At 59.8% G+C, this 27037-nt stretch overlaps 16 protein-coding genes across 16 annotated transcripts; 7 read left to right on the forward strand and 9 right to left on the reverse strand.

The window, feature by feature from the left end:
• Positions 1 to 187: 187 nt before the first annotated feature.
• On the reverse strand, positions 188 to 557 carry SDRG_04449 (hypothetical protein; the record flags this gene model as incomplete). The annotated part of the gene is made up of 2 exons (XM_008610124.1): positions 188 to 290; positions 334 to 557. The coding sequence occupies 2 exons, from the start codon at positions 555 to 557 to the stop codon at positions 188 to 190; spliced, it is 327 nt and encodes a 108-aa protein (XP_008608346.1).
• Positions 558 to 671: 114 nt separating this feature from the next.
• Positions 672 to 1760, reverse strand: SDRG_04450 (CMGC/CDK/CDC2 protein kinase; the record flags this gene model as incomplete). The annotated part of the gene is made up of 5 exons (XM_008610125.1): positions 672 to 776; positions 831 to 1009; positions 1051 to 1325; positions 1372 to 1472; positions 1527 to 1760. 5 exons carry the CDS (start codon positions 1758 to 1760, stop codon positions 672 to 674), a joined length of 894 nt encoding a protein of 297 aa, XP_008608347.1.
• Positions 1761 to 2010: 250 nt separating this feature from the next.
• Positions 2011 to 2868, reverse strand: SDRG_04451 (hypothetical protein). The gene has a single exon (XM_008610126.1). The coding sequence runs from the start codon at positions 2816 to 2818 to the stop codon at positions 2042 to 2044; it is 777 nt and encodes a 258-aa protein (XP_008608348.1). The 5' UTR covers positions 2819 to 2868; the 3' UTR covers positions 2011 to 2041.
• A 159-nt stretch (positions 2869 to 3027) lies between these two features.
• Positions 3028 to 4229, forward strand: SDRG_04452 (hypothetical protein). Its single transcript, XM_008610127.1, has 2 exons — positions 3028 to 3815; positions 3875 to 4229. The coding sequence occupies exons 1-2, from the start codon at positions 3495 to 3497 to the stop codon at positions 4169 to 4171; spliced, it is 618 nt and encodes a 205-aa protein (XP_008608349.1). The 5' UTR covers positions 3028 to 3494; the 3' UTR covers positions 4172 to 4229.
• Positions 4230 to 4242: 13 nt separating this feature from the next.
• SDRG_04453 (hypothetical protein) lies at positions 4243 to 5254 on the reverse strand. Its single transcript, XM_008610128.1, has 4 exons — positions 5024 to 5254; positions 4786 to 4975; positions 4552 to 4744; positions 4243 to 4500 (listed from the first exon to the last, which is right to left on the reverse strand). Exons 1-4 carry the CDS (start codon positions 5230 to 5232, stop codon positions 4265 to 4267), a joined length of 828 nt encoding a protein of 275 aa, XP_008608350.1. The 5' UTR covers positions 5233 to 5254; the 3' UTR covers positions 4243 to 4264.
• Positions 5255 to 5480: 226 nt separating this feature from the next.
• Positions 5481 to 6456, reverse strand: SDRG_04454 (hypothetical protein). The gene is made up of 4 exons (XM_008610129.1): positions 5983 to 6456; positions 5845 to 5940; positions 5718 to 5796; positions 5481 to 5672 (listed from the first exon to the last, which is right to left on the reverse strand). The coding sequence occupies exons 1-4, from the start codon at positions 6361 to 6363 to the stop codon at positions 5575 to 5577; spliced, it is 654 nt and encodes a 217-aa protein (XP_008608351.1). The 5' UTR covers positions 6364 to 6456; the 3' UTR covers positions 5481 to 5574.
• On the forward strand, positions 6309 to 7071 carry SDRG_04455 (hypothetical protein). The gene is made up of 4 exons (XM_008610130.1): positions 6309 to 6532; positions 6575 to 6754; positions 6804 to 6876; positions 6923 to 7071. Exons 1-4 carry the CDS (start codon positions 6494 to 6496, stop codon positions 7030 to 7032), a joined length of 402 nt encoding a protein of 133 aa, XP_008608352.1. The 5' UTR covers positions 6309 to 6493; the 3' UTR covers positions 7033 to 7071.
• Positions 7072 to 7167: 96 nt separating this feature from the next.
• SDRG_04456 (hypothetical protein) lies at positions 7168 to 7703 on the reverse strand. The gene is made up of 3 exons (XM_008610131.1): positions 7585 to 7703; positions 7451 to 7543; positions 7168 to 7402 (listed from the first exon to the last, which is right to left on the reverse strand). The coding sequence occupies exons 1-3, from the start codon at positions 7670 to 7672 to the stop codon at positions 7347 to 7349; spliced, it is 237 nt and encodes a 78-aa protein (XP_008608353.1). The 5' UTR covers positions 7673 to 7703; the 3' UTR covers positions 7168 to 7346.
• Positions 7704 to 8204: 501 nt separating this feature from the next.
• On the forward strand, positions 8205 to 8960 carry SDRG_04457 (hypothetical protein; the record flags this gene model as incomplete). Its single annotated transcript, XM_008610132.1, has 1 exon — positions 8205 to 8960. The coding sequence occupies one exon, from the start codon at positions 8205 to 8207 to the stop codon at positions 8910 to 8912; it is 708 nt and encodes a 235-aa protein (XP_008608354.1). The 3' UTR covers positions 8913 to 8960.
• Positions 8961 to 10175: 1215 nt separating this feature from the next.
• Positions 10176 to 12715, forward strand: SDRG_04458 (hypothetical protein). Its single transcript, XM_008610133.1, has 3 exons — positions 10176 to 10275; positions 10319 to 10421; positions 10470 to 12715. Exons 1-3 carry the CDS (start codon positions 10202 to 10204, stop codon positions 12651 to 12653), a joined length of 2361 nt encoding a protein of 786 aa, XP_008608355.1. The 5' UTR covers positions 10176 to 10201; the 3' UTR covers positions 12654 to 12715.
• Positions 12716 to 13144: 429 nt separating this feature from the next.
• On the forward strand, positions 13145 to 13600 carry SDRG_04459 (hypothetical protein). Its single transcript, XM_008610134.1, has one exon. The coding sequence runs from the start codon at positions 13219 to 13221 to the stop codon at positions 13498 to 13500; it is 282 nt and encodes a 93-aa protein (XP_008608356.1). The 5' UTR covers positions 13145 to 13218; the 3' UTR covers positions 13501 to 13600.
• Positions 13601 to 13983: 383 nt separating this feature from the next.
• Positions 13984 to 16329, reverse strand: SDRG_04460 (hypothetical protein; the record flags this gene model as incomplete). Its single annotated transcript, XM_008610135.1, has 11 exons — positions 15892 to 16329; positions 15742 to 15840; positions 15622 to 15696; positions 15394 to 15573; positions 15152 to 15340; positions 15035 to 15101; positions 14762 to 14986; positions 14609 to 14717; positions 14325 to 14568; positions 14162 to 14279; positions 13984 to 14114 (listed from the first exon to the last, which is right to left on the reverse strand). Exons 1-11 carry the CDS (start codon positions 16318 to 16320, stop codon positions 13984 to 13986), a joined length of 1866 nt encoding a protein of 621 aa, XP_008608357.1. The 5' UTR covers positions 16321 to 16329.
• Positions 16330 to 16934: 605 nt separating this feature from the next.
• On the forward strand, positions 16935 to 22556 carry SDRG_04461 (hypothetical protein). Its single transcript, XM_008610136.1, has 13 exons — positions 16935 to 17366; positions 17411 to 17506; positions 17550 to 17660; positions 17707 to 17817; positions 17863 to 17964; positions 18018 to 18134; positions 18176 to 18787; positions 18838 to 18942; positions 18989 to 19132; positions 19183 to 19455; positions 19504 to 19872; positions 19918 to 20016; positions 20062 to 22556. Exons 1-13 carry the CDS (start codon positions 17100 to 17102, stop codon positions 22450 to 22452), a joined length of 4797 nt encoding a protein of 1598 aa, XP_008608358.1. The 5' UTR covers positions 16935 to 17099; the 3' UTR covers positions 22453 to 22556.
• Positions 22468 to 23293, reverse strand: SDRG_04462 (hypothetical protein). The gene has a single exon (XM_008610137.1). The coding sequence runs from the start codon at positions 23269 to 23271 to the stop codon at positions 22558 to 22560; it is 714 nt and encodes a 237-aa protein (XP_008608359.1). The 5' UTR covers positions 23272 to 23293; the 3' UTR covers positions 22468 to 22557.
• Positions 23294 to 23836: 543 nt separating this feature from the next.
• Positions 23837 to 25660, reverse strand: SDRG_04463 (AIR carboxylase). The gene has a single exon (XM_008610138.1). It carries the CDS (start codon positions 25625 to 25627, stop codon positions 23948 to 23950), a length of 1680 nt encoding a protein of 559 aa, XP_008608360.1. The 5' UTR covers positions 25628 to 25660; the 3' UTR covers positions 23837 to 23947.
• Positions 25661 to 26084: 424 nt separating this feature from the next.
• On the forward strand, positions 26085 to 27010 carry SDRG_04464 (hypothetical protein). Its single transcript, XM_008610139.1, has one exon. The coding sequence runs from the start codon at positions 26105 to 26107 to the stop codon at positions 26966 to 26968; it is 864 nt and encodes a 287-aa protein (XP_008608361.1). The 5' UTR covers positions 26085 to 26104; the 3' UTR covers positions 26969 to 27010.
• Positions 27011 to 27037: the final 27 nt, after the last annotated feature.

Raw genomic sequence — 27037 nt, forward strand, 5'->3', positions numbered from 1 at the left:
TAAAAAGAATGTACTACCGATCTACCGGCTAGAAACACACAGCCAGGACTTGGTGATGTACCAGCCCTGCAACAACCAACTAGTTGAGTCCTCGGCAGCACCACTGCGGCAGCACGGTGCATGCTCATCAAACGAAGAGGCGTCGCCACGTGGGAGCCCACCAACAACAGACGCAATGCAACACCAGCTAGAGATGTGTCGGCGCAGCTGCGATGCCAAGGGCTACGTCATTGGGCCTACGTGCTACGATCGCAAGGTCGCGTCGAGTGCCATTGCCAAGAGCCATCGGTCTAGAGAGTCTGTGTTAATACTATTGATGAGATACACGGCTACGAGCACGGCGCGCTCTGTGTCGCGGCGTCGGGCGCCGGCTCGGTGGGGCTGGCGGAGCGCACACTCTCGTAGGACGGCGGCGTGTACGAGTGGGCCGGTCGCGCCATCGTGGCCTTGTGGTTGAGCGAGCTCCACTTCTTCCATCCCTCGTTCAGGTCGGCGTCGTCGTCATGGTCGGCGCCGTAGAAGAAGGGCCGTCGTCGGCTGCAGCACGCTTGGCCCATCGCGAATATCTCCAAGTGGCGTTTGAAGATCCGGCGGATTGGATAAAAATACACAACCAACGTTCTATTCCTCGATTGGTCGAAATTCCGCTTCCTGAAGAAAGGCGAGGACGGCTAGTAGTAGGGCGTGGCGGGCTGTCGCGGCAGGTCGTTGAACCACGGGTGGCTCATGGCCTGCTTGGCCGAGATGCGCTGCCGAGGCTCGTACACGAGCATGCGCTACATGGACATGGGCATATGAGCATACGATCCGGCAGCAGGCAATACGGCTACCGAGAGGAGGTCAATGCCAATCGGGTCGAGCGCTGGCACGATCGCCGACCACGGCTGGGGCTGCCACTGCGGAAACGACACCTTGTAGTCGGGCAGTGAGCTCACGCCCGGCCACATGCCTTCGTCCGGTGTCCCGAGGACGCGGAAGATGCGGAAGAGCTCATCAATCTCCGAGTCGCCTACATGCACGCGTCATCCCCGTTGATGCCATCCCTCGTACCAGGAAAGAGCGGCTTGCGGTTGACCATCTCGGCAAAGATGCAGCCAATGCTCCATGTATCGACTGGCGTCGAATAGTGCGAAGCGCCGAGGAGGATCTCGGGGGCGCGGTACCACAGCGTCACCACTTCGTGTGTGTAGTTGCGAATCGGAATCCCAAACGCACGTGCGAGGCCAAAGTCGGCGAGCTTGAGCGTCCCGTGGGCGTCGAGGAGGAGGTTCTGCGGCTTGAGATCGCGGTGCAGGACGCGGTGGGCGTGGCAGAAGGCGATACCACTGCGTTACTTTGCGCTGAGATACCATGACAATGGGCGCGTCGTACCGGAGCATCTGGAAGACGTACGACTTGAGCACGAGCGGGGACATGGCGCCGCCTTGGAGGTCCATGAACTTTTTCAGATCGTGGTCGAGAAACTCAAACACCTAGCATCTGCATGTGAGCAATGACCAGGTAGAGGCATGCGAGAAGATGCGCACGAGGTAGAGCTTGTCGGCCTGGTGGATCACGTCGTGGAGGTGGACGACGTTGGGGTGCACAAGCTCTTTCAGCAGCGAGATCTCGCGCATGGCCGTCGAGGGCACGCCCTCGTCCTCGCTCTCGAGGCGGATCTTCTTGAGCGCGACGGTCGCATTGCTGTGGAGGTCGACGGCCTTGTACACGACGCCGTACGTCCCCTCGCCGATCTTGCTCACCTTCCGGTACTGGTCCATCGCCAATGACGAAATTAATTTGCCAGAAATGTGGCCAACCCACTTCAAGGTAGTCACGATGCGCGCGCTCATTGGCTAAAATGGTGTTGCCGAGACCGATACAAATGCCCCGTCGCTGGCCTCTTGAGGCGTTTGATTGGCCATTATGTGGGTGACCAGCAAGGCCATTGGATGTTTTTAACCCAATGGCATTGCACTCGACACCTCGCGATGCTGCAGACGTCGATTGCGTTCTCAGTTCTGAGAGGAATGACATGGAGCAAACAGACTCTATGATGGGATTAAATACTACTGCGGGCAGCCCAGGCCGCAACGCCGACGCTGACGAGCCCTGCTACCACTGCGATCATGGGCAGCGGGACAGAGGACGGCGTCGGGGCCGACGAAGACGTGTCTTGTGGAATGAGATGGTCCATGCGCTGCGCCTTGGCATCGAGGTATGCCTGGTTGTGCTTCTGACCGGGAATGACGATCGGAACCCGCTCCGAGACCGTGATGCCAAGCTTGGTGAGGAGATCGATCTTGCGCGGGTTGTTGGTCAAAAGTCGCACGGACGAGAGGTGGAAGTGGTTCAGAATGTGCTGGACGGATTCGTAGCTGCGGTAGTCGTCTTCGAACCCAAGGACGCGGTTGGCGTCGACCGTGTCCGCGCCTTGGTCCTGGAGGTTGTACGCGTGCACCTTGTTGGCGAGGCCAATGCCGCGGCCTTCCTGGGGCATGTAGATGACCATGCCGCTGCCTTCGCTGACCATGAAAGCCTTGGCCGTCTCGAGCTGTTCCTTGCAGTCGCAACGGAGGCTGCCAAAGACTTCAGACGTCATGCACTGATCGTGGACGCGAATGTGCATGTTGTCCGTGATCGGGCCGTACACGAGCGCGATCGGCTCGTACATGCGGCGGCAGCCCGTCGAGCGGAACGCGTGCATGTGCCAGTCGCTACTCGACGTCGGGAGCTGCGCCGCTGCGACAAAGGTGGTCTTGACACCGCAGCCAAGGCCCGTGAGGCCATCCTTGTCGAGGTCGCAGCAGGCCATCGGGTCGGCGCACGTCGCCATCATCCTGCTTGGTAGTCGATGGCGATTTCGCTTGTCGACACGACCAGTTCGGGGCCACCACCCTCTCAATTTCGATATTTTATGCAGTTTCAGGACCGGCTGGGAGAGGCCCGGGAACGTGTTTTTGTTCATCCGGCAGTATTTATTGTATCACTTGCACATTGTATGCAATATAATAAATGACCATCAAATCGAAGATCCCAAATAGGATACCGTGCCTGATTACGCCTACCGGAACCGACGCGAAGCCTCTGAATCATCATCGGCAGCAACTTCCTCTTGGCTCACGACGCCCTAGTCCGCTGCGCTAGTACCCACCAAGTACTAGTACGCAGTCCAGCCTTCCGACTGCTCGAACCGGCGCGAGCGTTATATTGGCGTAACCTTCCGTGTACATATCTCTGTCCTCGGACGAAACTTCGCTTCGATTCCGCCGTCTTCGCAGGCGCCTCATGCTGTCCGTGATGTCGAGGCTTCGCGAAGTCGACGATGCCATGGCGATCTTGATGTTATTAACGCTGAAGTCCATGGTAGTCATTGATGCCTCATTGCTCTACTGCTAGTGACGAGTGTATGACGGAGCTGGCAAGAAGCCTCTCAGAATGGATGCAATATGGATTGTCAGAGGTCGTGAAATGTTCGGCGGCCAAGTGACTGTGGCATTTGAGTGGACGTCAAGATGATCCGAGCCGGGAGCATGCAGAAGCGGTCGTTCTACTCGGTCGTGCACAAGTACCTCGAGGCCAACAAGCGCTACGGCTGGAAGGAGTGCTTGTGGAAGCTGTACAACCCCGGTGACATCAAGTTTGGCAAGGAGGTTGGCGAAGACCAGTTTGGCAACAAGTACTACGAGGACACGACCGAGCTCCATGGCCAGCAGCGCTGGACCGAGTACAAGGTCAAGACGCACGACGAGTTTGGCGGCGACCAGATCCCGCCCGAGTGGCACATCTGGATGCACTCGCTCTCGGACGCCAAGCCCGGCGAGGCCGGCCAGAACGTACGTCGTTGCAGGCAACGGCAACAAGAAGCGCTCATGGCCTTTTTTCTATGTATTAGCCGGAGAACTGGTCCAACGTGCCCATCTCGACCGTCTCAAACGCGCCGTACACGAGCCACGTCGGCCCCACGACGCCGTTCACGGACAACCAGACGACGTACCGCAGCCGCGGCTACGGCATCGACAACTACAAGTGGCTCAAGGCCAACGAGCCGGAGCGTTACTACATGCAGCCCAACCACCCGCTTCGGTCGCGCAAGCGCCCCGCGACTATCTACGACGAAATCGACTACAACAACCCGGACGCGGCGCCCGAGCACTCGTCCGAGCCGTTGATGAAGTTGGACAAGAACTAAGCGCGCGGCCCAACGGCGAATCCTCCGTCGCCTAATCCAGTCGAATCGTTGTCTACCTTGTCGTCTCTTCCTCTAGCAGCATAGGACGACGTGTTATTGTTTTAGGAAGAAGCTCTTGGCCGCACACTGCAGAATGCTGCGCGACTCCTTGAGGCTGGCTTGGGACGCCGCGAGCTCCTGCCGCAGCTCGTGCAAGGTCGTGCCATTCTCAAAGTTGCTCAGTAGTTGCTGCATGAGCTGCGGGTCCATGGACGACGACGACGACTTCGCTTCGCCGTTGTTGTTGTCCCACTCGGCTGTCGCCTTGACGCGCTCCGGCTTGGTGTTGTCTACCAGAGACACAATGGGCCATGCTACCGGTGGTGCATCTTTGCTCGTACTATAAATGGCGCTTGCTGACTTGCCCTTGACGGGCTTCTTCTTGGGCGCGACGGCCTTGGTCGTCTTCTCGGCCGACTTGGAGCTGCGCAGCGTGTTGTTGGCCTTGCTCATGCTGGCCTTGGCGAGCTGTTGCTGGATGACGCTCAGGAGTTGATCGTCGCCGTCGTCGCCGCCGTCCAGTAGCTGTTGGGTCTAGCCGCCGCTAAGATCTGATCTCCGTAGGCCAATACTACCTGGAGGTTCTTGGCGTAGGCAAAGGCCTGCTGCACCATAGTGAGATCGATGGGCGCCTTCTTGGCAACCGGAGCTTTGGACTCGACCCGCTTGGCCTCGGGCTTTTCCGTGCGCAGCTTGGACCGCTCGAGCTTGAGCGTCGGGAGGAGGTTCTCATTCGAGCGGGACCCGCGCGCAATCGCGGCGAGGCTAGTCAGTATCCTAAGCCTCGTGCTGCATCCTAGGACGTATGCTTGCCTCGGCGACGGCTTGTTGAGGAACGTCTCGATCTCGGTGTAGAGCTCGCCGTTATTGCCGAGCGGCGTGTCGGCCTCGTCGTCGCTCTCGACCTCGTTGTTGCAGCAACGTGGTGAGAGGGGCATGCTGTCCATGGACCGACTGCTGCGACCGGACGAGGCCGACGACGGGAGGCTCGGCAGCTTGGACGCATCGCCCGACATCATCATCGTCGCCCCAAAATAGGTGGAGCGAAAATATAACACTCCGTTTCATCCTCGCAAGAGCCAAGCTGGGAAGCCAGGCCGCGTCGCCATGGCTCTCTCCTGTAGACGCCAAGCATGGACCCCGTGTCTCTAGCTTGTAGCTTCCTCTCGCCATAGCAACCTCAAGAGGACGAGGCTAGACAGAGAGGTCTCTCGCTTGCGACGCAGGTGCTGCAGTAGCCTTCAGCTCAAGCAGCATCGAACCTCGGACGTAGCGCGGATGCATGTGACGAGTGTATTGATGCGTGTTATGCGGCTACGGTGCGGACGACAACGCTATAGATCGACGACGTTGCAGCGAAGCGACTAGTCGTCGTAGGACGGGAGCTGGGCGTAGTCGTAGCCGGGCCAGCCCTTGTAGGCGCCGTAGAGTTGCGTGGTCGCGTAGCTGCCCGGAATGAATGCTACAAGCATGTTAGTGCAGAGGTCGAGGAAAGGACGTAGTGTACTGATGAGGCCGAGCACAAAGAAGGACATGCCCCGGCGCTCGCCGTCGAGGCCAAAGAGCGTGCTCACGTAGAGAAGGACCTAGCGCTGTTCCGTGGGCCACGACCGCTTTAGTCATGGGCGTCGTACCGAGCCGATAGTAAAGAGCACGACCGCGGCGAGGCCGGTCCGGATCGGGAACCGCTTGTTGCGCGAGAGGTGCCAGCGGGACACGCCTTTGGACGTCTACGCGCCTAGCATGAGCTACCGCCATGGAAGCATGCGTACGGGCGAGAGCGGGCGGCAGTCGTCGGCGTTCGCGACGCCTTGGAAGCGGTCGCGGCTCTTGGCGTCCTTCACCATCGGGCTTCGAGAATGTCGAACATGAGAGCGGCCCTTGGCAAGCGGTTCGAACCGGACCGAACCGGTTTTTGCGTGACGTGGCGCGCCCCTTTGTCGGCGATGGGCCAGTGGCCTTATCTGCGCCCTTGGTTCGCGCACCGTCGGCGGCGTCCGGACGAGCCCACGCCAGCCAGCGCTACAGGCGTGCTGCAGTACATGTAGCGTCGCCCTGGGCCTCATCTCGCCTCGAAACACCAGCAGAGGCGCTTGACCACTCAAGGCTGCCGGACCATCAAGAGGCTTCATCATGAGCAGGAAGCACAGCATGCATCGGCAGTCGACCCCGGTCCGGTCAGGCGCCCATGAGAGTTACCTCGGTCTCGTCGTCGTTCTCGCTCTGGAACATCGCGTCTTCCGTCGAGCTTAAAATAGAAGTCATTTCAAACCAGTGACGACGATGAGCAGCAGCAGCAAGCCGCAGCAGTCGGCGTCGATGGTGCGCCGAGGGTGCGAGCCGCGCTCATGCAAGCTGGCGTAGGAGGAGGTCGAACTCGAGAAGGGCGAGGAAGCGCGCGACGAGGCGGCGCCGTCGACGGCCAACACGGGCTACGAGAGCCGCGCCGCGAGTCGCTTCTGGTGGGTGCCCGACATCAAGCTCGACCCGCGCGTGCCCGTCAAGACCACGATCGTCGCCGTGACGCTGCTGACGGCCGGCGTCGTACGTGCTGCTGTGTCCATGAGTTGCATGCGATGATGGTGCTGTTCAGGGACTGCTTCTATGGGGCATCGTGCTCGCCGCCGAAGGCAAGGGCCTCGGCCACCTCTTCCTCGGCTTTATGAGTGCGCCCGTCCACAGTGTCTGCGTGGCTCATCCTTGTGTCTGTAGCGGCGACGCCCGGTGCGTATGCGACTGTGCAGCTCTACGGCGCGTACCGAGGCTGGCGAGGCTACGCCTTCGAAAACATCCCTTCCTACGACACCTCGAATCCGTCTTAATCTGTAGTACACACTTGCCCATCTACGCTCTATCCTCGCCCGACCACAAGAATCACCAGGCAACGCAACGAGTCTCCTGTCCATGTCCTGGCGCTCGTTGGAGCTCACAACGCGCTGCGCCAAGCTAGAGTCGAATGGAGCACGAGGAGGTTCATTTCGTCGACCGCCGCAGTACGACAGCAGGCGCTGCAGAGTCGCCTCGGCTGGATGGGCCTGGCAGCGCTTTCGTTGCATCATATCACCTTGTCATGGACGAGCGAATACGTGCAGGAGGGTTACATTGATCATCATCGTCGAGAGGCTAAGAATCGGGCCTAGCCCATGAGCAGTTCGAGGAAGATGGCGACGATGTTGATGACGACAAGGGGCACTAGGTACAAGGTGAGCCGCTTGTACGTAGTGTGTGATGGCAACGTACTGCGGAGGTACTGCACGGCGACGAGGAAGCCGACGACCTGGTTCTTCATGGACGGGCTGCCACCGCTCGAGGCTTCGAGCTGGTCGTAGCCATCTACACGACGCATGAGCCATGGTACGCATGCATGTACGTACAGCGCCGGAGGAAGCGCTTCTCATGGAGGATCGCGAGCGCGTTCACCGAGAGGAGGCTCGTCATGATGAGCTTCCAGATGTACCCCATGCTGCTCGACCGACCGTCCGCTCGAAAAAAGGCAAAATATTGTAATTTAATAATTTAAATAAAATAAATTTCGGCGCCAGAGAGACCAACCGGCCAAACCGGCGCCATCGTTAAGCAACTAGTAGTGCCAGTACTGCACTCTCACCACGAAATTGGGCACCCAAGCAACATAGGAGTCAACTCGTCAACAGTACCTCGTAGCTTGAGCACAGGCGACGCGGCAAGTGCAGAAGTGGTTATTCTCCCAACCTGGTGGCGTCGGCTAGCGAAAGACCAAATGTAATTTGTGGTTGGTCCAGACCACCAGTGTGAAGCAGCTGAGTGTGAAGGACCAGGCCACTTCTAATCACGCAGGACATGTTGAACATGGCTTTTGAATTCTGGGAGACAATTCTGGGAGTCTGATATACAGTCTGGGAGACATGAAAGCTCCAGCTGCAAGCTCCGTGGGCGCATTTCATTGTCCGACGGACACCATGTCCACAACCTGATAACGTGTCGTTCTTGATTTCGTTTCATTTTGACTTTGGCCATGGACTACAAGCTCCACATTGGGACCGCGCCGGTGGTCCCGGTTTCGATCCTCGACGCCCGTTTCCTCACTACGACCAAGGCGACGTGGAGTTACGCGGCCAATGCAACCAACCAGTCGCTCGTGTACGCCAAGAAGCAGCTCTGTGACGCCAAGGGCGGTGTCGTGGCAACCCTCTCGCGCAAGGCTTTTCTCTGCGCCTACGACACGTACACGGTGGCAAGCCCGTACTTGCAAGTGCCCGGAACGATCACGACCTCCGTCGACTACTGCCCGAGTCGCACGGCGTATACTTGGGTCTTTGACAACCGCGGGTCCGAGCTCGAGTTGTCGGCCGCAGGCTTCTCGCTGCGCCCTGTGATCACACTCTCAACGCCGACCCAAGAGACGCGCGTCGTCGCCACCGTCGGGGCCAACAACACGGTGACGATCGAGGCTGGCGTCGATGCGGCCGCCGTCCTCCTCCTCTGTCGCATCTGGTCGTTCAACTTGAACATGGGCTGGCTGCTTATTGGTACCGAGATGGTGCCCTTCGTACTCACGATCGCCGCCTCGTGCACTTCGTTCAGCGCCAGTTCCTACGCGTATTCCAACGACGGCGCCTCGACGTCGACGAGAGCCAGCCTGTGGCTTGCAGCAAGCATTGCGTGGTTTGCCTGGACCTTTCTCATGTTTGGCGCGATGAAGTGCTTTGATGCTTGGCTCTAGGCTGCATAGCTATCGATTTCTATAATAATGCATGCCAGTACTCGTTAACCTATCTTCTTTTCGCGTGCCGAGAAGACAGAGCCTCTCAGGTCGTTCAACTTGAACATGGGCTGGCTCGCTCTGGGTACCGGGATGGTAGCCGTCGTGCTCGTCATCGCTGGTTTCGCGCTGTATTTCGATGGTGCCGATACGTCGGTCAGCGTCGGCCTCTATATCGCTGGGGCTATAGTGTGGTTTGTCGGGTCTATTGTCATGGCATTCGTTATAAAACACTTTGATGCTTGGCTCGAAGTTGCACACTTTTATCTTTTTTACGATCCCTTCTTTCCCTTTGGTATACTCCAACAAATCAGCTGCAGTGTTGCCGAATACGAAGGCGGTAAACGCGCGTGGGCCAAGCTCGCGGCCCTTGTTGCGACACAGACGTCGATGATCTCGGGAGCCGTCGTCCGCAAATTATAAGACATGAGTCACCACAGGCCACGTAGTGCTTTCTTGCGATGGCAACCTCGTCCAAGATCGACAGTAACGTTAGCATCCTATGGTGCTCAAGGATTCCTTCTCCGGTCCACTGAGTGATACTAGTACACGCACAGAGCTCACACCGGTTTGCACCGCAGTCTGCACGATCACGATCATGTGGAGGCTGCTTGTACTACTAGAGATGACGGCATGCATTGGCGGACGCTGTATTGTCGTTGCCAATAATGACGATGGCGCCAATGACTCATGGGCTTCCTCCCCAATCAGTCTACGTGGGCGACTCTATATGTAGTACTATTATGTGGACTGTGAATTTCCATCCACTTGGTATATGCACTGGACCTTCTACATGGCACGGTAAACGTTTAGCTAGTTTAACCTTGGCTTTGGACCCCGATTTGGACAGTCGAGGACCCTCGCATTGCAGGTCGAGGTTTGGCGCGAAAAAAACGCGTTCAGCTCGACTTGAACGCCACAAAAGCACCATCATTCTGCTGTTTAAACGCAGTATCAACTATGTTTCAGGTGGCCCGAGGACTGTTCGTAGGCCACACCCGTGAGGTGCTGCTGCTGTCTTGCATACGTAGTCAAAGACGAGGGATTTAGAGGTCGTACGTCGACTGCCAACACGCGGTAGCCGGGCAGTGACGCAGTGTGGGGCTGTAGCCTGTTGGGTTCAACTGCCTTTAACGCGCTTTTGCTAAAGGTGGCAGGTGCCGCTTTTACCGGATGTCAACCGGACGAAACCCCTAAAATTCGGTGTGGTCCGCACTCTCTCTTTTTCAGTGTCGAGCGCAAGCGGGAGGATGGCGACGCCGGCGACCGCAGCCTGGCGCCTCGAGATCTCGGAAGAGATGCGCAAGACGATGATCACGGAGATGTAGGCGCTCGGCATGGAGGCCATGAGGCTCATGCGTCTCTAGGTACCATGAGCTCCTGCGCATCTCGGGCGAGAACGACAAGCAGAAGGTCTGGCGCTCCGCCGCCAAGTTTGAGCTCATGCTCTGGACGCAGTCGGAAGACAAGGTATGGCCGCCGCTTCGTTCGAGCACCCTCATCATGCAACGCGCCTAGACAACGTACTTGACCAAGCTCCAGAAGAAGATTGCGAGCCTCAAGAAGAAGTCGCAGACGGGGGATGCGCCGGCCGCTGCGCCGGCCCCGGCGGCCCCGGTCGTCGCCGCGACCCAGATGCCTGCGGGCTTTGGCGCGCAGGCCATGCCCCAGGCCGCTGGCATGGCCAACCCGACGACGACCGCGGCCGCGATCCAGTACACGCAGCAACTGCTTTTGCAGCAGCAAGCGCTCTTGAAACAGCAGCAGCAAGAGCAAGCGCAGCAAGCCCAGCAAGCCGCGCAGCAGCAGGCGCAACAGCAAGCCGCGCAACAGGCCGCGCAACAGCAAGCACAGCAAGCCGCAGCCCAAAAACAGGCGCAGCAGCAAGCAGCTGCCCAGCAAGCCGCGCAACAAGCCGCCCAAGCCCAGCAAAACCGCATCAACCTCATGAACCTGCAAGCCGCGCAACAAGCGGCGGCGGCAGCAGCGTCGACCGCGGCCCAGAACAACCTGGCCGCGACGCCGGCGACCAATGCCGCGACAACGGCCGCGGGCCTCGCCGCCGGCGCGCTGCAACAGCAGCCCACAGTGCTCATTGCGCTGCAGCAGCAGTTCCAGCAGCAAAAGCAGACCATGGCGACCGCGCAGCACAACGAGATGCAGCGCTTGCGGCAGACGCAGCTACTGCAGCAGCAGCAGATCACGACGACCCACATCCAACAGAACACGCCGCCCGACACGCGCCGGATCCAAATGTCGCAGCTGCAACAGCAGCACGCACTCGCCCGCAACAAGCTCACGCAGGAGCACAAAGCCAAGCAGGCGCAGCTCCTCCGCACGCAGCAGCAGCAATTCATCGCGCAAAAGCAGGCGCTGGCCAATGCCCCGGCCGCGCCCGTGGCCGCCGCGACCCCGGCGGCGGCGACGCTCAAGCCTGGCATTGCGCTCGCACCAAATGCCCAAGTGACGGCCCAGCAAGCCGCGCAGGCCCAGAACGCGCAAGCACTGCAGCGTGCGCAGCTGCGGCAACAGCAGCAGCAACAGCAGCAGCAACAGCAGCAGCAAACGACGCCGTCGCCATTGGTGACGCCGACAGCGCCGTCGGCATCGACCGACAACCTCACGTACGCCGAGAAGCTGCGGCAAATGAAGACCAAGTACTGGGACGATCTCGTGGTCGTGCACACGGAGTTTACGCGGATGGCGCAGCAAAAGCCGTCCGGTGACTCGGCGCAGGCGGTTCAGCAGCAGGAGCGCATCAAGAACTTCCTCGCGAACCTCAAGCGCATTCTGACGCTGCTCAACCAAGACCCGAGCAAGATGACGAGCAACAACCGCGGCGACCTCGACCGCGTCGAGCAGCACATCATGCGTCAAGTGATGCCGATCTTGCACCGGCTCAAGACGGACAAGGCCAAGAAGGAAGCGGAAGAGAAGCAGGCGGCCGAGAAGCAGCAAGCAGCCGCGCTTGTCGCCGCACAAGCGCAGCTCCTCGAGAAGCAGCGCTTGGAAAAGCTCGAGGCCGAGCGCAAGATGCAGCAGGCGCAACTCGAAGAGAAGGCGCGGCTGCAAAAACAGCAGCTCGAGGACAAGATGAAGCTCGAGGCGGCCGAGAAGCAGCGCCAGCTCGAAGAGAAGGCGCGGCAGCTGCAGGTGGCCCAGGAAGCCAAGCGCAAGGAGCTCGAGCTGCAGCGGCAGAAAGAGCTCGTCAAGGCCGAGGCTACCAAGCCCACGCCGGCCGTCAAGGGCAAGCCCGCGGTGGTCGCCAAGCCCGGGCTCATCATGGTCACGGAGGCCCAGCGCAAGATCCAAGAGGAGATGTACAAGGTGCGCAGCCAGCACCAAGTGCTGTTGCAGCAAAAGGCGATGGCCAAGACGATGCCCGAGCAGCAAAAGGTTACGAAGGAGATCCAAGGTCTCCAGCTCAAGATGAACCAGTTGCACCAGCAGTTTCTGCAGTCCAAAGTCGCGGAGGAGGCCAAGCCCAAGGTCGAGCCGCCGGTCGTGCCCGAGCCGGTCGTCGCCGCCGACGGCTTTGTGTCGGTCGTCAAGGCCGGGACCGGCATGACCGCGGCCGAGTCGCTCCTCGCAGCCATTTCGACGTACGCCAAGGAAAAGCCCAGCGTCCTCCACGACGCCGCGCCCCAGTTTCTCGACATTAGCCTCGCGATCGGCGCCAAGCTCACCACCGCGTTTGTCTAAGAGATATTATACTATCTATTCCACTGATGACGTGGCAGGCGCTGCGGGCGTTTGCAGTTGCGCAAGCATCCGCGCCCGATGCATCGCATTCGAGTGGACTGCAAGGTCGTCCCTTGCTAGGGTAGACCAACGGGAAGCAACTGATGACGACTACATGTTGGTCGATCTACAATCTGAAGACTACAACCAAGACCTTTTACCAGTACAGTGTATGCGAGGGCAGCGACGCGGCAGCGTCATTGCAGACCTAAGGACTGCAGCGTTGTCGAAGGACGGAACCTAGGCCGTTGGACAGAGCGTCCACGACCACCGTAGTATTGCGCCACAAGTAGCCACCAATACTGGCTCGTTTTGCCACATTAGCGAGCGCGAGTGAGCTGTCCTGTCCCATAAGAAAGACCCTGTCTGGTACATCTGGACTCCAGATGTACCAGACACCTTTGCTGACTCCAGAATCTGGAGGTGTCGCGAAATGATTTTGGAAAATCAGTCGCGAAACAGCAACGACACGCCCATCACTCATGCCAGCTTCGTCGCACAATCCGTCATCGGCCATTGCGCAATAATGCTCTGCACTAACAAGGCCCTGACGTTCTCGGACGTCCGGCGGTTGTACCAACACGACGTGAGTGTCGTCTGGCGCTTTTGCGCGGCGCAGACCCAAAGGTCGCCCGCTCTGCAGCGCTTTTGCCAGCGTCTGCGCCGCCTGCTCGTTATGTTTACCCTCGCGTCGCCCGCGGCCGCCGAAGCGCATCCGGCCGTGCCGCGCCTGCACGCGTTTCTACTGCGCTACGTCGTGCCGCTCTCGCGCGAGCTCCAAGCGCGCGGCCATTGCAGCAGTAGTTAGCGCCGAAATCAAAGACTTGTTAGTAAATATAGGTCCTTGTCCAAACAACAAACAACTTTACGCAATAATTGACGACTCTACGTGGCTTTGTCTTTGGCTATCTACCGAATCCTCCCATCAATACCTTGATACTTGGCCCCCAAAGTCTCAGATCTTATCGCGACGGACGGCGCTGCTTGTCGCTCTTGAGACCTGTCTGATGTCAGGACCTTCTGTGTCGGTGCCAGTTCTCTTAGCGCTGTGATGGGCTGCTTGGCGCGTCCTCTCGCAAGGACCAGTACCGTGAGACCCTCCTCTGGCTCATAGATGCCCCGTCGTTGGAACAGGATTTGGACGTCTTGTAGGACGGCCAATGCGAAGTGTATCGCCGGAGAGCCCGTGGATCCCTCGTTTGTGTATAGTCCGCAAGTGACCCAGACAGGTGTAGGGAATATCAAATGTATAGAGTATGAGCGACTGCAAGCGGTACAGGGTTCGAGGCGCTCAAAAGCCGATCGTGGAGGTGTGCGCGACGCCCTGCGCTTTGATGCGGAACGTGTTGAGCTCCGTGAGCAGCTTGAGGCAGTCCTGCTTGACGTGTTCGTACTCGACTTCGCGCGTCTTGGTGTCAACGACTAGCGCCGCAGGGTCGATTTTGTTTCAAAGTATCAAGCGGACGTACACTCTTTGAGGTGGTAGATGGTTTGCTCGTGGTGCCGGAGCTTTTGCTCGAGCGAGTCGAGAGTTTTGGCCGTGTCGTTCCCGGCCAGCGTGTGCTTGACGTTTTCGTATTGGTTGGACTAGTACACGTCGTCGACCACAAGCAAGATGAAGCGAGGACGTACGAGCAAGATGACTTGGGACTTCATGGCGTCCCGGCGGCGAATGTACTGCTGCTTGTAGCGCAGAAGGAGCTGCTTGGTGTTGGCGTGCGTGTCCTTCATCTCGTCAATGTTCTTGAAGCCTTCCATGTCGCTTTGCATCGTGTCCATCTTGGTGTTGAGCGAGCCGAGCTCGACCGAGATCTTGGCGTCCAGCGTGTTGACCTTCTCCAGCTCGGCTTGGCGCTTCCCAAGCTCCATCGAGAGCCTAGGCGATGTGATGAGAACCGCTTGCAGAGGTGCTGTACCGTGTCTTGGTCGTCTGCGCCGACTCGAGCTGGCGCTCCTTGAACGTCAAGTCGCTCTTCATCTCCTCCACTTTGGCCGCCGACGGCATCTTGTCCTGGCGGCCCAGCCCTGCCTCGTGCATGAGACCAGAAGACAATTTGGCTCGAATCTACCGAGCGAAATGTGCTCGAGGAGGCGCACGACCATGGCCTGCGACTGCCGCTGCCCCTCGAGCTCCTTGAGCTTCTTCTCTTCAAACGTCTCCATGAAGAGCGTCATTTCTTGGTCGCGCTGGTAGAGCATGTCGTATTTATGGCTCGTTGTGTTGCCGTCGGCGCCTTCGTTCTTGCGCTCTTCGAGCTCCGTCTTGCCTTCGCTCAGCGCCTTCTTGAGGCCGCCTAGTTTGATCGCGATTGAACACCAAAACGAAGACATTATGTTCCAACCATTCTCGTCGTCGATAGCCACAATCTGCTTTTCGACTTGCTCCATCTTGATCTTGTCGTCTTTGACCTATGGTTTGTGTAGAAATATGGAGGAAAACATAAGAACTGAGAGCGTACGCGGGCGAGGAGGAGGTTCCGCGCTTCGTTCGGGTCCATCTGCGCGGTTGCGAGGTCGTCTTGGACCATCTTGCACTCCTTCTTGAGACGCATTGCTTGGTGCTCGAGGTGCTCGTACTCCTCCCGGTACTTGTCCAAGCTCAGCTCGTCTTCTTTGGCGCGAATGGCTTGCATGAGCATGTCGAGCTCCTATTGAAAAATGAAAAATGCGAAAAATGCGCGGTCAACGAGGTTCGAAGCACCTGCGACTTGGCCTCGAGCTCGGCTTCGGCGTGGTGGTTCTCTTCGAGAAGCGCGCGGTACTTTTCGAGTTTCTGCGGTGCGAGCTGGTTGATCTTGTCTTGCTGCTTCATGTGGATCGCTTGGATCTCGCTCTCGAGGTGCTTGGTCGTGCGTTCTTCGTCTTGGCGCATGATAAAGATCTAGTCCTTTCTCTATAACTTTTTCGACTAGACATGACAATAGTGTACCCGATCGACTTCTTCGGCCTCCTTGATGTTGCGGTTGTGCAGCTGCTCTTGCACTTGGCGAATCTCGGCCGGGTCCTACGTTGCTGCATGCAACACCTGTCTTCAACTGCATGAGGCGACCGTCGCGCTGCGGAGCTTGTCCATGGCGAGGTTGTAGTCGGCGAGCTGGCCCTCGAGGTCCCGGACTTCGACCGCGAGCTGCTCGTACTTCTTCTCGAGCTACAGCAATTATTCGGATATCGAGCGCCGAGGTGACGAGGTTCGATCTACCTGCGCATACTGGCTCTTGTCCTTGGCGTCTTGGTCGATCTCCTTTGTGATCTTGTCGATTTCGGCCGTAATTTCCGATGTCTTTTGGTGCAGTTTGCCCGTAAAGTACGACGCGTCTTGGACCTGGCGCCCGGGACCCGCAGTGCCAATGCGCATGCCCATCATCCCTTGCTGCGTCACGGGGCGATCCGTCACTTGGACTTCGGTGTTGAGACTCACGCCGTAGCCCGCCGACTGCCCTGGCGTGGCCGGCACGGCGCCGGTCCCGAGCCGACTCGTAAGCGGCCGCCCGCCCGACGACTGTAGCGCCGTGCGCTGGCCTGTGCCCGGGCGCGCGTTGATCGCGTTAAGCGGCTGGCTGCCCGTGCCCGGTCGCTGCCCCGTGCCAGGCCGCTGCCCCGAGCTCGTACCTGGTCGACCCGACGACATACCTCCGCGTCCTTTCGCAAAAAGATCAAAATGACGCGATCCGGTTGGTGTCTAAATTCGGCATCACGTCCTTTCCGATTCGGCATCGATTCCTTCGAAGTGGCATATGCCGCTTGCTACAAATGTGCTCTTTATTTTCATTGCTCGCTTTCTATTCAACGCCACCTGGTTGGGCCACCTTGCACGACCCGATCCAAGCTAATACAACCCGCGCAATCCGCCGAGCGACAGGTTGTACACGATCTAGTCCTTTTACTATTATAGTATTTTTACTAAAATACGCTCGCTTGGCCTATAGCTACGAGAACCTCGCCAGCACCGCGCTGGCTACGGCGTCGTGGGCAAGCCACGGCTTCCCCGTGTTCCATGGTCGAAGCATGAGAGTGGTACATGAGCACGACGGACCAAGATGCTGAGTCGATTCGCTAAGGTCTGAACCGTTAGCGCCGAGCCGCCTCGCAGCTAGCAGCTAGCAGCTGCGGCTAGCTAGCCAAGAGGACCTAGTTGCGTCTTGCTCTCGTCTCCAGCTACCGCCGTCCAGCCTCCTGGTGGCCGCAGGTTGCGCGGCCAGGCAGCATCCAGCTGTGCTTTGCTGTCGGCAGATTGTGCTAGTCGCTCGGTCCGCCTCGTCACCCACTCTCACTCTCACGTCGCATGATCCATCGCGTATCTCGATGGCAGGACCGCCTTTCTAACGAGAGGAGAGTGAGTGAAGAGGAGCGCGCTTGCCGGATTGTACTCTCACGCCCCACCTTGCAGTTTGCCATTTGGCAATTGAGATGCAAGCGAGCATGCTGGCGTCGTCGCCCGCCGGCTACGGCAGCCTCCGCACGGAAGACCATAGTACGGACGTCATGATGAACCTCGAGACGCTCTCCGACACGCCGGACGCGGTCGACGAAGACGAAGAGGACGACGACGAGGAAGACCCGGACGAGTTCAATGACGTGCCGATGGTCGACCTCGTCTTTGACGGCAAGATCATGGTGGTCAAATACCGGCTCGAGAACCGACTGTACACCGAGACGGACCTCCTCTCAACGCACGTACGTAGCTTGCCGCGTGCCCACGTCGCTCACCCTCTTCCTAGTACGACCTCTCGGTGCTGGCGGCGGCGGCCTGCCTCGGCTACAACGAGCTCGTCGAGCTCGTGCTCCAGCACACCAACTACCGCCTTCTGGACCAGGTACAGTCGCTTCCGCCATGTTGGCCGCATGACGCTGGCATAGTATGCTTCCGACCCGATCATCCAAGCCATGGAGAACAACCACACGCGCGTGGTGCAGACGCTGCTGTCCACAATCGGCCACGAGATGGACCTCTCGAGCATCCTCAACTACGTACTGCGCCTCCATCTTCGCTCCTCTTCATGCTTGTCGTCTGTAGGAGTGCAAGCCCCTCGCGCACGTGGCCGCGGAGAAGGGCTTCAACGAGATCCTCGAGATGCTCGTGGCCGCCGGGGCGCCCATCGACGCTGTCGACGCAGCGGTCGATGAGGTTTGCGTCATCGCAATGGCCTTCTCCAATGCTTCTTGTCTCTAGTCGCGGAGCGAGACCGCGCTGCACTATGCGGCGCGCGCCGGCAACGTCCGTGGCGTCGAGATCCTCCTGGACGCGCATGCGAGCATCAATGCTGTTTCGGCGGTAGGTGTTATGCATACGCGCCTTGGCGTCTCATCGTACTGGGGCATGCGCAGGACGGCAAGACGGCGGTGGCGGTGGCAGCGACCGAGTGCGACGACGACGACAGCGCCAAGGCGGTGCTCGACCTTCTCTTCATGGGCGAAGCGACCATCGACTTGAGCGAGAACGACGTACGACTTGGCACAGTACCGTGCGCTCACAGAACCATTAGGACGGTGCCGGGCGACGGGTGCTGCTGGAAGCCGAAGCGCACCTCCGCGCCACGTGCCCCGTCCACTGCATGGTGCGCAACGGCGACGAGGCCAAGCTGCTGCGCTGGCTGCGCGACGCGAACGCGGCGGTGATGCTGGCGCCGCACCGCTGGGAAGGCCAGTACCGCCAAGGAGCAGAGTGGCACCCGCTCGGGCTCACGGTCAACGTCGTCGCGCTGCCCCACGAAGGGTGCTATCGCTTCTTTGGGAGCGACGCCGACGACGTCGGGCCGTTCACCGTCATTGGCGAGTGGTCGGGCGACGCGATCGAAGCGACCAAGGCGTACGAGCTGCAATCGGTCGAGTACAGGGGCGATATTGACGTGACCTCGGGCGTCTGGCGCGGCGACTGGATGGCCGGCAACAGCCAAGACCAGTTCAGCTTGACGCTCTCGCTGCAGCGCTGCCCCGCTTGTAAGGAGAACTGGGTCCCAAACCGCGACGAGCCGTGCTTGAGCTGCCTCCCCGACGGCTACAACGCCGACGTCTCGTTCGACACGATCGAAGAGCAGCGCCTCCGCCTTGAAGAGGTCCAAGAGCGCATTGCGGCCGAGATTCTCCACAAGGACACGGTTCGATCCTCGTCATCGCACCTTTTTTTCATCATTTCAAAAACAACTAGTGGGGACGCACGGCTGTCATGTGCGCAGCGGCCCAAGGCCGGGCGTCGCTTCTTCGCGTGCTCTTGCGCTTCTGCCGCGCCCAGGCGCTCGAGTACACCGACAACGTACGCGTGCGACAGTTCCTCTCGTCGCTGATCACTCGCTCGGTAGGACGGCAAGACGGCGCTGGACCATGCGCTGAGCCGCAAGCTCGTGTGCAAGCACAACGTCGAGCACAAGAGCAACCAAGCGACGCTCGAGTGCATCGAACTGCTCGTCGCGTCGAGCAAGACTCCGGTGGATCCGTCCCGCATCGTAGGTCCCTTGGCCTGTCCTAGCATCCTGTCATCGTCTCGACGCCGTAGTCGGCCGCGCTGACATACAAGCGCGAGCAAGGACGGGCGTGCGCGGGCGACTGCATTGCGACACGCCATGAGGTGAGCCTCTCGGAGCTCGCCCAGCAGTACGAGTGGGACCGCCTTGCCATGCACCTCATGACGCCCGTGACGTCCACGATCCTCAACAAGCGCGACACGGAGGGCAAGGCCGTCTTGCACTACATTGCGAGTGCGGGCAAGTCGGACATCCTCGTCATGCTCTTGGAACAGCCGCATCTCGACGTCAAGCTCCCGACCTTGGTAGCCACACGAGCTCGTCGCATTGGTCTCATATAGAGAGGACGCTAGGATGGCGAGTATGCGCTGCTGCTGGCGGCCCGCGCCAACCGTGTCAAGTGCGTGCGCATGCTGCTGCACGCGGGCGCCGACCCGCTCGAGCTCATCACGACCGAGCACGTTGATTACGCCAACTTTTGCAAGGCGCCGTTGGGGCTCCTGAACGACTCGAGCGCGCTCTACCTGCTGCAGGCCAAGCACGAACTCAAGCAGCAGTATCCCTTGTACTACCTCGCGCGCGTCAAGGACGTGGCCCAAGCGAGCGTGCACTACGCCGCGCAGCAGTCGGCGGTCCACGTTGCTGTCAAGGCGGAGCTCCCGACCTCGATCCTCGCCGAGATCATCGACCAGAGCATCCACGACGTCAACGCCCAAGACAAGGTCCGTTCATCTTCTGTTCGGCCATGTAGCGAGAGGAATGACTAGCATGACGAGACGCCGCTTATGGTCGCCACGCGCTTGGGCCTCCCAGGCCACGTGCAAGTCCTGTTGGCCAACCACGCCGACGTCGACGCTGTCAACAATGTACAGGATTGTCATACGATACGGACCTCATATATGGCTCTGTAGCGCCGCCAAAGCGCGCTCATGATGGCGGCGAAGGGCGGGCACATTGCCATCGTGGCGATGCTGCTGGAGAACCTTGCGGACGTCGCACTCCGCGACAGCAAGGACGAGACAGTCCTCGAGAAGCTCGAGACGTACATCGCGACGCACCTCAAGGCGATGCCGTTGGAAGCGCTCATGAAGCACCCGCATGTCAAGATCCGCGACGCGATCAAGTCGGAGATCCGCGAGCGCCAGACGTCGGCCGAGTACCGCGCCAAGCTCGCCAAGTCGCTCTCGGACGTCAACGTCGAGACGGCGTTCCGGCTCAACGGTTTTGCCAAGGCCATCAACTGCTCGCCCGAGCTCGGTGTCACGTTTCTCAACGACTGCGTCAGCATGAACCGCCACGACGTCCTCTTCTCGCACCTCGACTACGTCTACGGCAAGCACGTCACGGGCAGTGCGCTCCACGCGCTGCTCAACATGGAGACGGACGACCCAGATCTTATTTTCGAAGCCAAGTCCAAGTGCTTTGAACACGTGACGATGCAGCGTGTCCTCGAGATCAAGTGGGAGCTGTTTGGCCAGCGCACGTTCCTTGAGATGCTCTTCATGTACCTCGTCCTTCTTGTGAGCATGACCATCTCAGCGGTGCTCTTCCGCGACGAAGACGCGATGGCGTCGCTGCACGCAACCAGCTTTGAGGTCCTGCTTGGCGTTCTCGCCGTCTCGCTCGCGAGTGTCGGGTACGTGGCAGCGCAGGCGCTGCGCCCACGCACGTTCTGGCGCCTCGCGCGCTTTCACTACGACGGCAGCCTCGACTTTGATCCGGAGCTTGACATCCCGGACCTCGAGCGTCACAAGGCGACGGCCAAGCGCCACCTCAAGCTCGGTGTCGCGATTGGGACGCTGCTTCTCGCTGGGCTTCTCGTCGGGCTTTTGGCGGCGACGTCGACCGTCTCGTCCTTCCCGGTCTTCAACAACGTCGTGTTGGCGGGCACGGCCATCTACTTTGTCGTAAACGAGTACCAGGAGGCCCGGAACGGCCTCGCCGTCTACCTCGCGTCGACCATCAACGTCATCCAAGTGAGCATGTACATGCTGATTCTGGTCGTCTTCTTGCCCATGCAGCTCAACTGGCTCGACACGCCGGCGCAGATTGAGATTGCAGTCGGGAGTGGCATCACACTCACGCTCTGGATTCTGAGTCTCCAGTTCCTCGAGGTCGAGGCGAGCGCGAGCTACCTCCTGCCGATGCTCACGGGGCTGCTAAAGGACCTCTGGAACTTCTTCCTCTTCTTTGGCGTCTTCCAGATCGGCATCACAGTCACCTTCTTCCAGCTCTACAAGGCGACCGAGGACGACGGCTTCAACTCGCTCAGCGGGTCGTTCTTGACGTCGTACTTTGTCGCGTTTGGCCAAGTGCCGATGGACTCGATGAAGTCGTTTACGAACGACGAGACCAAGGCGATCGACGGCTACGACTGGATCTTGTACATCTTTGCGGTCGTCATGATCATGGCGCACTCGGCCCTCGTCGTCTTCTTCCTCCTCAACTTGCTCGTCGCCAACATGAACAAGACGGTGGACGGCGGTCTCGAGAAGGCCAAGACCGAGGCGCTTGCAGCGTACGCGCAGTGCATTCTGCGGCTCGAAGAGGCCATGCACTACTCGAACGAAGAGACGCAAGAGCTCATCTACTTCATCCCGCCGACGCCGACCAGTGACGGGAAGCTCAACCCGATCTTCCACTTTGCGATGCCAAAGTCCCACTACGGTATCACGGCCGAGGCCGAAGACGCGATCGCTTCGCACAAAGCGCAGCAGACGTCCTGGGTGGACACGGCCAACGACGTCGCGACGCAGATCCAGGACGCGTTCACTGCATTTGAAAATGGGCTTCTCGACGTCGACCACTTCGCTGACGCCAACGCGGCAGCTGTCTTTGCCGCCGACTTGAGCGAAATCGCACGTACACGCACGCTGCTCGAGAACGTGCAGACGGCGATGCGCAAGAGCCGCGGCCAGCAAAACCGCAAGGAGCTCCTGAGTCGCTTCCAGAAGATCGCGACCAAGGACATGGCCGACCTCGCCAAGAAGCTCCGCCAGCTCTGGTTGCGCTCGGAAGGCGACCACGCGCGCTGCGTCCTTGTCTACGAGCTGGCGCACCACGCGACCATGACGGACGAGCTCCACGCGCTTCAAGCACGGGTTGTGAATGCATTTGAAGCCGCCAAGACGACAGTGGACGCCGACGTCGCGAACAAAGAGGCGACCACCGACCGCCTCGCTGCGCTCGAGACGCAGCTCGCCGAGATGCAAGCGCGGATCGCACTGTCCAACGAACAAGCGATGGCGACGATGACGGCGCAGTTCCAGACGCTGCTGACGGCCATGACAGCCAACCAGTAGCTCAGTTGGACGACATTGGATGCAACAGACAATAGTGTACTTTGTGGTTTAAGTGTGCAAAACTGCATCTAAATACGGCGACGGATACAGAAGAAATGGTCGCGACTAGGGCAACGATGGCGCGTCACAGGCCGAGAGGAAGCCGTCCCAGAGCAGCTTGTCGTCCAGGAACGCTGCGAGGTCGTCGGTCGTCTCGGGCAAGTCCCAGCTGCAGTCGTCGAGCGTAAAGACGTCGCAGAGCGTCGTCGACGACGCGGGGAGGAATTGCATGCATTCGATCGCAATGAGCTTGGCCTCGTTCGCCGCCGAGTGCTGCTGCTGCTGATGGTACATGTCTCGCGCGAGATGGTGGTCGTCAAAGGTGAAGACATCGGGCGTGTACTCCATCTTGACGGTCGTTGTCGCCGTTGGGGTGCTACTGGCGGACGAGGCGCTGTGGGACGGCGATGCTGCGTTCTGCGGTGACGCCCGCGGCGACTTGCGCACGACGTGGATAAGGAGCTCGGGCTGCGTGCGGAGGAAGCTCGGGTGGCTGAACGTGCACACGTTGGACTGCGTCTTGGTCCACTTGCGGAAGCCAAAGTTGTTGAGCTGGCGTTGAAAGCTCGAGGCCTTCTCGTGGTTGAAGTACTTGCGTAGGATCTCAGTCTCGAGGCGGCGCTCCGAGAGGATCTGGATCGCGCTGCCGTCGTGCGACCAAGTGATGACACTCGGGTCTTCGGTCTCGAGCATGCGGTAGAGGCTGCGGAGGAACTTGGGGATGCCCGTGATGCGCTTCCGCTTCAGGTCGTCCGTCTGCATACTCATGCTCATGTTCATGTGCGTCTTGTCCGGCGACTTGAAAAATAATGATATCTCGGCGCTTCCGCCGGCTTCTCCCTCCCCTTCCGCGCACCTTCTTTGACCTGCGGGCTGTATCATCCGCAACCGGCCTGTGGGCGTGCCACGTATGCATGGTGTGCGTTGATTGGCTGCTTTTCGATCTTCAATGGGCGCGATCGGAAACCCCTCGATTTTCGAGTGATTTTCAGCCGTGCACTTCTAAAATCAAGCCAATCACAGCGTCGTGCGGGACGACCAGCGACGCCACCTGCGGTAAAGGCAAGGTCCGAGCCAAAACAAGGGCTTGGCTCCATCTTGGCGCCACGGAGGCCGCCATGATGGCTGGTCCCTTGGGATTTTTAGAGAGATGTGCTATGTAGTAGCATGCGGTGAAGCGACCGCTCGTGCAAAGGACGAGCTGTGGGTGATGGTCGATGAACAATGCCTTAGCGAAGCTTCTCGAACGGTTCTCGAAGATTACCGCAGCTGTGGGAATACCAACGATGCTGATGCTGGCAGAGAACCGAGTGCAGCGGTTCTACCGCAGACAAGACGATGCGCATCTCGGTTTCAATGCACCTGAATGTTAGTGAGGCGATGTCGAATCCGAGCGACCTGCTTTTGTCTCGCGTCGGCTTCGGTACTAGACGCGATTCTTATTATATAACACCATTTACAACTTCATGTTGGCCAAGTAGGTACTCCACCCATTCGTCTCCATCGTCGCGATCTTGTCGTTGACTTCGGCCTCCTGCTTGTCGAGGAATGCCTGCATCTTGGTGAGGTTCTCTTCGCCGCCGACGATGCGCACGGCGAGGAGGCCGGCGTTCATCGCATTGCCGATCGCCACTGTGGCGACGGGGATGCCCCGGGGCATCTGCACGATCGAGAGGAGCGAGTCCATGCCGCTGAGCGCCTTGGTCTGGATCGGGACGCCGATGACCGGCAGCGGCGTGAGCGCTGCCACCATGCCAGGCAGGTGGGCCGCGCCGCCCGCTCCGGCAATGAGCACCTGGAGGCCTCGGGCGCGCGCCGACTGCGCGTACGAGTACATGCGCTCGGGGGTGCGGTGCGCCGAGACGATGCTGAGCTCGTACGGAATGTCAAAGTCCTCGAGCACCTTGGCGGCGGCGGCCATCGACGGCAGGTCCGAGTCTGAGCCCATGATGATGCCTACGAGCGGCGCCTTGATATCGTGGGGGGCGGCGCTCGGGCTCAGCTTCTTTGCGCGCTCCAGGAGCGCCGAGAGGGTCGGCGCGACGACCGTGATGTGGCCGACCTTGCGTCCGGGCGAGATACCCGCCTTGCCGTACCAGTGGACGCTGGCACCGGGCACCGTCGCGGCGTGCGCAACGAGGTCCGTCGTCGCCTTCGGGTCGGCCGTGCCAAGGACGTTGAGCATCCAGGACGCGCCGACCTGCAGCGCGCAGCTGCCGAGCGGGATGCCAGCGACGGCGCGGACGTGGTTTTCAAACTGGTCCGTCTCGCACGCTTCGATCGTGTAGTGGCCCGAGTTGTGCGGGCGCGGCGCGATCTCGTTCAGCAGCAGCGTGTTCTCGGACGTCAAGAACATCTCGACGCCAAAGATCCCGTTGCCCGAGAGCGCGGCGACGACCTTGGTCGCCATGGCCGTCGCGGCCGCGTGGAGGCTGGCGTCCGGAAGCACGGCAGGGGCGAGGACCGTGTGGCAAATGTTGTTGGCCTGCGTCGTCTCGACGACCGGGTACGCGCGCACGTCGCCGCCTTGGCGCACAACCATGACCGCAAGCTCCTTCGTGAAGGGCACCCACTTCTCTGCGTAGAGCTTGCCAGCGCCCATGGTCGGAGCGAGCGCCGCGATCGCAGACGGAATGGCGGCCTCAGACGCGACGACCGCGTTGCCCTTGCCGTCGTACGACCAGTGGCGCGACTTGAGCATGAACGGGTACCCGTAGCGCGCGCCGGCCCCAACCGCATCGGCGGCCGAGTCGACGACCGTGAAGGGACCGAGCGGCACGTCGACGTCCCGACAAAACACCTTTTGCGCGTACTTGTCCTGGATGAGCGCGATCGTGTCGGGGCTCGGGTGGATCTGCAGCTTCGGGTGCGAGGCCTGCAGCGCGCGCAGCGTCTGCGCATTGACGTGCTCGATCTCGACCGTGAGCACGTCGACCTTGGCGGCGAGGGCCTCGATGGCGGCGGCGTCCGTGAACGCGCCCGCGACCGTTGACGTGACTTGGCCGGCCGGCGACGCGTCGCCCGCAGGGTCCAAGCACACGAGCTTGACGCCGAGGCGGTGCGCAGCGTAGCCCATCATGCGGCCGAGCTGGCCACCGCCCAGGCAGCCCACGGTCGGCGTGTTCGGAAGGCTCATGAGGACGAGGAATGAAATCGGAAAATGGAGCCGATGTGGCCAGGATGATCATGCAACACAATTGGCCGCCGGCGATGTGATGCGCAAAATAAAATACCGTTTTGCGTTGGCATTTAAATACTTGGTTTTTATTCGCCATACAAAGAAGCTGTGTAGACGCCAAATAGATAATAAATGACGTGCGAAAAAACACAAAAAATCCGGAAAGATCGGCCCAACCAGGATTATGCATCAATTCTGTATCCAACAGGTTTCAAACACTGTTTTGTTTGAGCCAATCAAAAGCCACCATTGCGTGTTTTAAACCATACCGTTGACGGGTGTTTGTACCCGACACGTTCCGAGTCGGCACCAACCATGCGAACTCGCGTCGATTGGCCAAAACAAATGCCGAAAATCAACCAATCCGCGCGATTTACAGGATCTTTTTTAACCAATGGACGGGGACCCTGGATTCCATTTTCACTCCACGCAACCATGCTGGAGCTCCAAGCTGCGCTCGACGACTTCTCTGGCCGGGACGACGAGGCCTACCACAGCGCGATGGAGCGGCTGCGCGCCCAGTACGTGGTCGTGACGCCGGGCCAGGTCATCACGAGCGAGCCCGGCTTCCTGCGCGGCCATGGCACGTACGTCGAGAACGGCGAGCTCCTCGCGTCCGTGGCCGGCGTCGTCGAGAAGGTCAACCAGCTCGTGAGCGTGCGCCCGCTCGTGAGCCGCTACATTGGCGAAGTCGGCGACATTGTAGTTGGGCGGATCTCGGAGGTCGCCAGCAAGCGCTGGAAGGTCGACATCAACGGCCAGCAAGACGCGGTCCTCATGCTCTCGTCGGTCAACTTGCCGGGCGGCGCGCAGCGGCGGCGCACGTACGAAGACCAGTTGCAGATGCGGTCGTTCTTTGAAGAGTCGGAGCTCATTAGCGCCGAAGTCCAGGAGGTCCGGTACGATGGCACGATGTGGCTGCATACGCGCTCGCTTCGGTACGGCAAGCTCGAGAACGGCCAGCTCATCGCCGTGCAGCCTGCGCTCGTGAAGCGGCTCAAGCAGCACATGCTTCAGCTGCCGATTGGCATTGACGTCATCCTTGGCTGCAACGGCTACATCTGGATCGCGCGGCGTATTGAGCACGACGCCGAGTCCCTCACGACCAACGAGTCGCGCGCCGACGTGTGGACCGAGCGCAAGGCGACGCACGCGGCGACGCCCACGGACGCGGCCGACCGCAAGAAGATCGCGGCCGTCTACAACGTCCTCGCGACGCTCAACGCGCAGTTCAAGACCATTACGCCCGAGAGCATCATGGAGCTCTACGAGCAGCAGGCCGCCGACGAGCACGCTTAAACCATAAACATCATCACATCATCTTCATCTTCCTTTGCTCAATGTACTCGCCTCCTGCGCCTCCAACCA

Source organism: Saprolegnia diclina, assembly GCF_000281045.1.
Source record: "Saprolegnia diclina VS20 unplaced genomic scaffold supercont1.11, whole genome shotgun sequence".
NCBI classification, from domain to species: Eukaryota; Oomycota; class Saprolegniomycetes; order Saprolegniales; family Saprolegniaceae; genus Saprolegnia; species Saprolegnia diclina.